At 36.4% G+C, this 11199-nt stretch overlaps 1 protein-coding gene across 1 annotated transcript; it reads right to left on the bottom strand.

The window, feature by feature from the left end:
* Positions 1 to 3122: 3122 nt before the first annotated feature.
* tmem182a (transmembrane protein 182a) lies at positions 3123 to 10647 on the bottom strand. Its single transcript, XM_051906249.1, has 5 exons — positions 8443 to 10647; positions 5399 to 5537; positions 4796 to 4894; positions 4213 to 4350; positions 3123 to 4030 (listed from the first exon to the last, which is right to left on the bottom strand). The coding sequence occupies exons 1-5, from the start codon at positions 8584 to 8586 to the stop codon at positions 3804 to 3806; spliced, it is 747 nt and encodes a 248-aa protein (XP_051762209.1). The 5' UTR covers positions 8587 to 10647; the 3' UTR covers positions 3123 to 3803.
* Between the last annotated feature and the right edge of the window lie 552 nt (positions 10648 to 11199).

The raw sequence follows: 11199 nt of genomic DNA, 5'->3' as shown, positions 1-11199 counted from the left end.
AGAAAGCCAGTGTCCCTGTCAATATTCTCTTCAGAATATTTCCTGTTGATTTGATTTTCAGTCTATATTTCCATAGCTTTTTTATGTATTCTTTGACTGATTGATTTTCACTCCCATCTCATATTCACACACACAATGAATGCGTAATGCTCGGCTAGATAAACCTCTTTAGAAAGCTTCTCTGGAACACCAAAGTGTGATGCACATTACTGTACAGTAAATTGCAGTCTGCAGCAGAGTGGTCCACAAAGCATAAAACATCTACTGCACACTTATTTTCTCTTTCAACACATTCAGAATTAATTTACACATCTGTGTCACATCACACAGAGAGTAAACTTGTGAGATGAGGGATTGATTCTCGAGGTACCTTATACATCTCACAATCACAGATATGATTAAATTTGAAGCTAAAACCAAAGTATATGACTAGGATGATTTATTTGTAGAGTTGAATATTTCAGAAGTAATAGTAGTAGACAATTTTAAGGTACAGAAACGATCATGAGTAAATGAATTCATTAAACGCACATCAGAATTGACCTGGTATCAAGGATAAAAGCGCTTTAAATAAACGTGTCTTCAATTGTTTTATTATGATATTGACAACACTTTGAGCACACCGTAAAATAAATAAAATAATGAAATAAAATAAAATGCATTAACCAACATCAACTAATAGGACCGTCAACTAATAGGAAGATTTTTCCCAAAATAGAAAAAAAATTATTTTAATTTATATGTATTATGTATCAAACCTACATTAAGTTCTAAATTTATATCAGTATTGTCCAGTGTTTTGACTAAGCATTGATTTCTCGTGTAACAGTGACCTCTAGCGGCTGAAATGTAGATGTACACTACAAATGTTCAATATATTTATATAAATAAAAAAGGTTTAAAATATATTTTGATATAAAATCATTCCCACAAAAGACTTGTCATGTTATGGTTAATCTTACTGGTGAAAATTGGTTTAATCATCAATGCTGCAAACATTGTGGGAAAATTTTTTTTAGCATTATATAACTGCAGCATTTATCAGGAAACAATGGTCAGAATGGTTTATCTGAGTGGCACTAAATCCTTTCCATATGTACACATTATCTACTGTGTCCACGGGTTAGTATGAGCACTCTCAGTTTGGTTCTCATGTGCAATATGATCCGAGACCTTTAAATAACACACTGTGTAGCATTGCAGGAGGCCTAAAGCTGGCTAGAGAGAAACTCAATACAGACACAGACATTCTAAAGACTGACAGTAAAACATACGCAAACATGCAGAAATAGACACACAAACAATGCTGCAAACATTGTGGAAAAACTCATACATTTAGAGAGCATGCAGTACTATATATTGATTGATACGCATGCTAAAGTTTAATGTTTGTAATACTGCTTCAACAGTCTTATGTATAGTGAGAGCACATGCACACAGCTGTCACCTGCCATATGAATGAGTCATATCTCCCTGCGATTCTGCTGTTATATGGACGCACATGTAAATGTCTCATCTCCAGTCAGTCTCTGATGGGAAAAGGTAATTTCACCTCATATATTTAGTTTTACAGTGATAGTTCATCCAAAAATGAAAATTCTGTCATCATTTACTCACCTTCAAGTTGTTCCAAACCTGTATGCATATCTTTATTCTGCTGAACACAAAGGAAGATATTTGGAAGAATGTCAGTAACCAAACAGATCTTGCCCCCCCATTGATTACTACAGTGTAATTTTTTTTTCCTACTATGGTAGTCAATGGGGGGTGAGATCTGCTTGGTTACAAATATCTTTCTTTGTGTTCTGCAGAAGAAAGAAATTCATACAGGTTTGGAACAACTTGAAGGTGAGTAAATGATGACAGAATTTTCATTTTTGGGTGAACTATCCCTTTAATTTTGCATTCACATTTGGCCTACTACTCTTTCGATGATATATATATATATATATATATATATATATATCTTAGGGGCTTATACAAGGGAGGCAGTGCCTCCTCAAAAATTGGGATGAGAAAATAATTCATATTACAAAAATAAAACGCAAATATTACAGAATGTGACAATAAAAAGTGTATAAGTCACTTGTTTTTCTAACGGAACACTGTCCAACAGCGACACCCGCAGGTAAAGTTACAGCGGGATTCCGCGTCTCTTGTGCCTCCTCCTCTCCCCTCATAGAAAATCAATAGACCCCCCTAAAGCGTGTGGTGGATTTAGTGGGGGGTAATTTAGAATGAATGGGGGAAAGTCACGTGAGAGGAGGCAGTGCCTCCATCACGTTATGATTGGATATTATCGGTTATGATTGGATATGATTGGTTTGGGCGATAAATCCCGGCTCTTGTTTACGCGCCCGTTCCGCACGTCAGTCTGAATGAACAAAATGCTGGCGTCAATGGGAAGACTAATTAAAGTAAGTAAACAGCTCACCCACTTAGATATCACCGCTTTATGTCACGGCAAAATCAAACTTGAAAAGACCTGAAAACATGATGACTATGGGAGTTTTAGTGCAATCAGCTTGGTGAAATTAAAGATACACCTTCATGTTTGTGAGTGTTTATAATCTGTAATCTGTGTAACTGATAATCCAAAATAAGTTAACTAGTAAAAAGAACAGCTGAAAATCAATACACAAATAAAATATATTGTTAACTCTCTGTGGTACGGTCGTTTTTGGTTATAAAATAAATGTAAAAATTAACGTTAGCTTTTGGTTACCAAAAAAAAGAGAATGTTCCCGGAATGTTATTTGGTTCCCAAAAAATAACCAAAAACATTAGGAGAACATTCTGTGTTTGCTGGGTGTAAATTCTCACTTGAGAACTGACGATCAAAATGTTAAAATTGAAATGAAATGCATCTGCTTTTTCAATGCATTGATCTTATTGTCAACAATTCATCCATGTATACATTCAATTTTTAAGACTTTCTAATCTTTCTAACAATCGAACTGGAGCGCGCATTCAGATCTGCCTCCATCCAATCAACAACCAATGGATAGAACCAAGTCTCCACCCAATATTTTTCTTTCTCAATAATCTGACACATTCGGATATACGTCACATCACAATGCAGAACATATGCTGTTGCTACATTTCATCACAACAAGAAAAAAAACTTTTAAATTAAAAGTTTAATGAATCTTTTGAAATATTACATGTCGATTGTATGTGATAACAATACATAATATTATTTACAAAGCAAATATATATGTGCTGTGGTGTGTGAACAAACTGTGCAAGTAAAACGTAAAACGTAAAGCTTTCAGGTCAGGTAGGTATTTCTACAAAGCTTCAAAATCTGTCTATATATATTTTAAAACCTTAGGGGTTGAAAAAAAAAAAAACACTCAAGAATTTACCAGTAAATAAATAATCAAAACGCAAAGTGGAGCAAAGTGGAAAATGTATAAATTTACACTCAAGAAGCAGGAAAAAAGTACACCAGTCTGTTTCACTATTTTTTTCAGGCAACATAAAAATATTTAACATAATTTAATGCTTTGTGCAATACTATACTCACACAAACACTCACACATACATGAAGTGTTCCCAAACCATCCATGATCAATGTTTACAGTACTGCTCACAGCACACATGATGACTAAATACTGAAGCAACATTTGCAAAATTTAAAGGCAAATTCAAATCAAATCTATAATAACTGTACCCAAGCCTGTCATAAAGTCAACGCACCCTCGGAGTTTAGAGCCCAAACATGCTTTCTTTAGTGACAGACACTTAATGCATGTTGAACATACAATTTCATTCTTCTGTTTCCAAACTATTCATTAAGTTCAGTCATAATGCTGTTGGACTGTGTGGCCAATCACTAGGAAGAGAAGACCAGACAGAAGACAGAAGAACACGCCCACTGGAGCAAACATGAAAGAGAGGCCATAAGTCATATTGAGCTCAAACCCTGAGCACTTATTCAAATTCTGATATTCCTCATACAAGCTAATTACATCCAAAACATCTATCCAGATAACATACATCACAGTGACAACGAGAAGGAAGAAACCTGGAGAAAAGAGACAGCATTGAGAGTTGGAGAAATAAAAAGCAAAATGAAAGAGAGAGAGATAAAGTGAATAAATTAGAATAAATTAGATGTTCGTGAAATCTGTAATACATTGTTCAGTACTGCACATGTCCAAGTGAGGAAGAGATACACCTTACCTGCTCATGAAATCTTTAACTTACCAGAAATGAGGTAGAGTCCACCTCCTGCTTTATAAAGGCGATGACTGGCAAATGGAGCTGCGCAAATGATAATGAAACCGCCAGCCACCACAGCGGCCACGCCCACCAACATGGAGACGCTCCAGAAGCCTCTGTAGACTAAATAATCATGTTATTTATTAATGCAAACCAGAGGGAAAATGGTTCACATTACAATAGCTAATTTTTTATGGTGTTTTTGATGGTGTGTAAATTAGGAAAGTAAATATGGTTAATTTTGATTTCAAATTGACAGCTAATGAAAAATTCAACAACCCTAGAACACAGATCTAGAGTTACAGTAATTTAGCTATGAAGCAAACAAATGATTTGAAGTGAGCTACTTATGAAATAAAATAAAATAAAAAATATAGTTGGGGGGTGGGGGGTTAAAATTGATCTTCGATAAAAACTGTAAACCTGTGTGGATAAATCACTTTATTAAAAATCTTTTCATATGAGTAAACCAAATACAAAAGTGATCTAGAGGAGTTGCATTAGGGGAATAAACAGTCACCCGTTAAAAATCTAATCAAAAATTAAATAAAATAAAATAAAATCTTACTTATGGCAGTCTGGTAGCTGGTAGTGTTGTAGATCTGATCAGGGATAGGAAAGGGGAGAAGATATGCAGGTTTGCATACTCTTGCATGTGGCTGATTTTCTAGGGGAAGAACAAAGAGAATCGCCATTTATTAGTGTGTGAGTTTGAAATCATTGTTTCAATTACGATTCAAAAGTGTTTTGATATTCAAGTTGTTTGCTGACTGAAGTAACCTGAACACTTATTCTCTCTCTTTGAACCTTCTGTGGCCTTTCTGTAGGGCAACAGGTCAGACCCCTTTGATATTTACGGCAAAGCCTCACCCAGAGCTTCACAAGAGGGCCAAACACCATGTTCAGTGAGCAGGTTTATACTTTCAAATATAAAGTAATGGTAGCAGTTTACAATATTCAATTAAAATTATTTAATGATTAAGTATCATGAACAGCAATTCTTACAGCACTTATTGTCGATTATTAATTCATACTATTTAATGTTAATCATGTATTTTTACATGCATAAATGAACATCAACCTATATAAATAAAAACTGTAAAAGTTTGTGTGCTTGGAAAACCACTGAAGACTCTATTGCGCCAAAAGCAAATATAATAATCTCTCTTACCAAACCAGAACTTCCACAGATTCTCATCATTCATGATGTCATTAAAGGTACAGCGCCAAAAGAAGCCCTCATGAAGAAAAGTAATGTTCTGGTCTTCACTAAAATGGCCCTGACCCTGGTTGACAGCAACATCTCCTCGCTGTGAAGGAGCAGAGAGCAGAGGTCAGAGAGCAATGGACAACTGTTGCACACCCAGTGAAATTACAATATTTAAAAACAGCTGGAGGACAGACACTTGTAGTCTACGGATGGAAACATCATGCTATTTATGTGTTTAGATGCACTTTACATAAAGAATGTCAAGGACATTACATTATGGATTGGGAATGGAAGTGACTTGTCATATGACTTAACCCTGCTGGAAAATCCAACTTAAACTGGTAGCTGTTAGCTGGTTGACTAGCTCCAAATAATAGTTTGGATCACATTAGACCAGCTAATGACCAACTAATGACTAGCCTGGCCATCTAGAAACCAAGCTATCATGTTCCAAAACACAGCTAATAGCAGGAATCTTTAAGAGTAGTGTGCACTAGACCCAGAGCAAGCATGGGACGGGGCCCAGTGCAAGGCAGCGGAAAAGAGCTGTCGGTTGGTTCGCGATCACGTTCCGGGTTGGGTGGGGGGTGGGGTCCTGTTGCACCGGTTGCAATGCTCTAAGAACAGCCCTGACTAGACCAATAGCAAGTGAGCGGTGCAATTAATCCAAAAAAAAAAAAAATTCTGGAGATATTTAATATATTTGCATTTAAAGGGTTAGTTCACCCGAAAATGAAATGGCTCAGTATTGGCCGACGCTGTACACATGAGCAGCATGACGCATGCGTGTGACGATGACGCAGGAGTTGGCCAATACTGAGTCGGCATTCTGACGTAGAACACGGAAGCACTGCACTGTGTTTACTACGGCCCCGTTTACACAAGCGCGTTTTCGTTTTAAAACGCATAACTTTTGCTAGGGGTGTAAAAAAATATCGATACACCTGAATATCGCGATATTATGTTTGGCGATACTGTATCGATTCTCAAAAACACTGTATCGATATTTATTTATTTACACCCAAGATTCGTGGCTTTATGTTCGGTTTAAACCAGTGACTGTATAAAACCCAACCGCTAGATGTCAGTGTTATCTCAGAACGTAAATTGACGCGCAGCCGGAGAAGCGCAAGGTGCATCGCTAGCGTTAGCATTAGCAAACCCAGCTCACAACACGATAGAATTATTCCGCTCCCGCAGTATAGAGAGCTGAAGTGTGGACTCATTTTGGCTTCAACTATAAAGAAACCACTAAGGAGATCGACAATAGTTTATTGTTTGCAAAATAGGCCATGTTAAAATCCAAAACTCGGGAAACGCATTGAATCTGAGAGCTGACTTAATACCCCGACGCCTGCTGAGAGAGGCGTTCGATAGAATATGTAATATGTACTGCACGTTTTCCTCTCAGTAACAAAATAAACACACAACAAAAATGACAGCGGTGACAGCATAAAGAAAGCATCTGATCATAGCGATGTGGATGTTTGCACTAGCTCTGCAGTTCAGCACTTCAGTGAAGTCACGTTTATTTACATAACACTTTATACATTAGACGGCTTTAAAGCAAGCAGCTTTACAGTATTAAATATAAAACAAACAGACATTCAGTCATGAAATGGACTATGCACTTTCTGTTGTTAAAAAGTTTAGAAATTAAAAACTGCTATACTGTGAACCTTTAAAACATATACACCTAAAGAATCCTGCAGTCACTTTACTATTTTCCCTCAAATTGCACAAAATAGTGATTAGTGATATAAATGCAAATGATACTGTATTGATTAAATAAAATAAAGTTGTGTTTCAGGTTTTATGCATATGGTGATGTTCTTTATGACAGTTTTGTTCTAAAATTAGATCCTCTTTCTAAAAAAACAAGAAATATCGCAATATATCGCCTTTCTTACACTATCGCAATATGTCACAATATATCGTATCGTAACCCCTGTATCGTGATACGTATCAGATTCTTGCCAATACACAGCCCTAACTTTTGCTACGGTTACGCCTGTCGTTTATACTACTCTGGCGTTTTCGAACCTCGAAAACTGAGACTTTCGAAAACGCTGCAGAGTTTGCAAAACGCTGCAGGGTTGCGTTTCAGTGTAAACGTACCAAAACTGAGACTTTTGAAAACGATGGCGTGGCTGCCCACGTTCGCTTTGCGTATCCTTGACGACCATGTAAATAATGACATGCGTTTTCGGTCATGTAGTGTAGACGCAGATCATTTCTGATACCCTGTGGAAAGGCCAGTGTAGATGAGGATCGTTTTCATTTTAAAACGGCATTTTAAAACGAAAACGCACAAGTGTAAACGGGGCCTACATCAACAGTGTAGGAGACTGACAGGGAAGAGAAGAAATTGTTGAATAAAGTCGTTATTTTTCTTTGGTTTTTGTTTTGTTTTTGCATACAAAATCGGATGTTTCTGTAAATATCACATTGTACAAATTCATACAAAATCGCCACCTCGTAAAATAGTTACTTTTTTTTTTTCATTAGATTAAGTTGGGAGCATCTCACTTTTCCCTCCCAATCTTTATGAGGGAATGTTTGTGTCATGTTTGTGACTCCTATGAATAGACACTGCACTGAGATTCCAGTTTGGTTATTTAGTATTAAATTTGGTATCAGACTGCAGCATGTGATAGTCTACAACACTCAAGCTACACTGAGACTGTAAATACTGACGTACGAGGATGTCATATGACTGTCACTGCTTAGAAACCAAATATGCCCATGACTGCTTCAGTATCTTCAGTAAGGATCAAAGAGAAGAAATATAGTTCAGTTTAGTTTCAATAAAAAAGAGATACACTAAAATCCAAAACATACAGTTAAACAGACAGTTCTGAAGAGAGGCATTTCAGATTTATTAAACAACCAACCATCCTTAAATGTCTTCTGATAATGTCCTAAAAGTAATATTCATATCAATAAAATTCTCGTTCATGCCAAGTTTTTTCCTTTTGCCCTAAAAGGACTAAAACAACACCCACCTCCAAAGTAACCGGACCATCTGAATGTGAATTGCAGGTCTCCGATGCCAAGAGCCAATAGTCCGTGCCAAAAGACAAGAGAATGAACAGAGTTGCCAAGGCACCGAAGAGCCCAGCAAAAAATAGTGCCACATGTAACTTCATGATGACAATCTTAGAGCGCTACTTTTTTCAACCGTTTACTGCTTGTTAAATGAAGTAGTCTCTCCTCCTTCCCACATGAAGTAGTCACTGAAATTATGCAACTCCTCACAATGTGTGTGATAAATAGTCCAGTTATGCTCAGCAAGGTTTATAGTATGTTAACACAAGTGGCTGTTCTAGTACTCTTCCTTGCTCCAGTGTCTATGTATGTGTGTGTGTGTCAGTGTCCTCTCCCTAAGTCAGAGCAGGACCTGGCATTGGGTGGGGAGTGGGATTCATGACAGCACACCAGCGTAGAGCTGCCCATTGGGCTATTTTGGTCAGTTGAGTGAAGGTGCCTGCTGCCTCTCTCAGAGGAGTGGTTTAAGAATGGGATTTCAGGAGGGAGACGAGTGGACTAAAATATCCCCCTACAGGACAATCAGCTGAGACAGGAATGAACATGAAGACACTAGAGCCCAGCATTCATAATGTCCGTCACAAATCCCACCACCAACTGAAAAGTTATGAAATGAAATTCAATCCTGTACATCCATTTTCACATACCATATGGATATACATCTACATGTACCGTATAAATTTAGTTTTTTTAAAGCAATAAATATGGTAACACTTTACAATAAGGTTCCATTAGTTAATGTTAGTTAATGCATTAACTAACAATGAGCAATACATTTATTACAGTATTTATTAATCTTTGTTAATGTCAGTTAATAAAAATACAACTGTTCATTGTTAGTTCATGTTAGCTCAGGTCCGTTAAATAATTATCTTTTGATTTTAATAATGTATTTTAACATTAATAAAAATTAACATTATAAAACGGTTACTGTCCTTGATTCTGATTGGTCAATAGCTGTGTTTTATTCACGATAAAACATGGCTATGGCCGCTTCACCCAACGGTTCTGTGTATCACTACACAACACCCTTAGCAACCACTCTTAGCAACGTAAACTGTATGTTCTCAATTGATATTGTTCATTGAAGCTTACTGTATTATGTAGAAGAGTATTATGAGAAAGAGATCGAGTGAGTGAGTTTATTACCTGCATTCAGATTTAGCATTTTCCTTCAGGTCAGTCCAATGTTCTTAATAAAACATCTGTTTAAATGGCTGCTGCAATATCTTGTCCTTTTAACAGTTAAGGGGTTTTCCCGTGACTGACAGTAGCTAGTCAAAGCATTTGTCAGCTGCGTCTTGTTCCATGTTCACAACAATTCAGTCTTTTCAATGTAAAAGTCTTCGCTACTGACTGACACACTCATAAAGACAGTCTTTGCCGCCATCTAATGGTGTAATAATGTAACTTCTGTTGCTGTTCACAGTCGGGGACTATTTTTTTCCGGCAGAAGGAAGGCTTTTAGTGAAAGTTTACTTCATGAAAGTTGCATTAATACAAATTTTTGGCTTTAATATTTGTATTGTGTGGTAGCCGTTTTATAAAAGCTCCGCTTTGCGTCGTGCCTAACAACGCCCTTCAGCCGTGACTTATTCACGATACAGCACAGCCTCTCATACCTTATTGCTTTCTTAACTAAGATTAATAAATGCTTTAGAAAACTTTTTTATTGTTAGTTCATGTTAACTAATATCATTAACCAATGTTAGCAAATGGAACTTTATTGTAAAGTGTTAATATTTAGCAAGTTTGCATTAAATTGATCAAAAGTGACAGTAAAGACATTTATAATTTTACAAAAGCTTTCTATTTCAAGTAAACGCTGTTCTTTTGAACTTTCTATTCATCCAAGAATCCTGAAAAAAAAATCTATCATGGCTTCCTCAAACATATTAAGCAGCACAACTGTTTTCAACATTAATAACAATAATAATAAAATATTTATTGAGCATCAAATCAGCATATTAGAATGATTTTTGAAGGATCATGTGACACTGAAGACTGCAGTAATGATGCTGAAAATACAGTTTTGCCATCACAGGAATAAATTAAAATAGAAAACAGTTCTTTTAAGTTCTTTCAGTTTATTTCACAATATTACTGTTTTACTGTATTTTTCTTCAAATAAATGCAGCCTTGATGAACATAAGAGGCTTCTTTAAAAAAAAAAATCTTACTAACCCCAAACTTTAAGATGGTAGTTTAACTGCTTCCACTATGTATCGTAGGACTTCAGATTCCACTTGAATCGATTGAAACTGTCAATACCTGGAAAAAAAGAAAATATATGCTCATTATATTTCAAGTGGGTCATTTTGCACTGAGCAGATAAACCTGTGACCAATTATCACTGTGCTGTGAATGAAGGCGAGAGCCACTGAAGTGGACACAAGGCTGTCCAAAAGCTCTTCGCCTGAGAAGCCGTCCTTGATTTGAGCTGGTATACGTGGAGGGATATTTAGGGATTAGAGATACAAGAGAAAAATTATGCAAGCTAAAATTAAAAATAATTACAGCAGATGTCCATTGATGACTGCAAATTGTGGAAGTGTTCTCTGGTTTAGTAATGACTGTCTTTGGTGTTTCTGCACAGCAGAGCAGGCGCAGTTTTATATAGAGTCCCCATGTGGAGCTAAATTTATCTCGACACACTACATCTAGTTATAATACTGAGAAACAACAGTCCTTTTCATCAGAGTTAGTGCTACTTT

The sequence above is a fragment of the Ctenopharyngodon idella genome, chromosome 9, assembly GCF_019924925.1.
Source record: "Ctenopharyngodon idella isolate HZGC_01 chromosome 9, HZGC01, whole genome shotgun sequence".
Classification (NCBI taxonomy): domain Eukaryota; kingdom Metazoa; phylum Chordata; class Actinopteri; order Cypriniformes; family Xenocyprididae; genus Ctenopharyngodon; species Ctenopharyngodon idella.
Note: the sequence above shows the minus strand (reverse complement) of the source record. Positions and strands in the feature narration are given on the sequence as shown.

Bases quoted from the DNA above. Each gene is read 5' to 3' on its own strand.
- tmem182a (XM_051906249.1), bottom strand. From the start codon at position 8,586: ATGAAGTTACATGTGGCACTATTTTTTGCTGGGCTCTTCGGTGCCTTG. The intron at 5,538-8,442 runs GTGGGTGTTGTT...GCTCCTTCACAG, and splicing joins ATGGTCCGGTTACTTTGGAG to CGAGGAGATGTTGCTGTCAA. The intron at 4,895-5,398 runs GTAAGAGAGATT...TTCTTCCCCTAG, and splicing joins TCTGTGGAAGTTCTGGTTTG to AAAATCAGCCACATGCAAGA.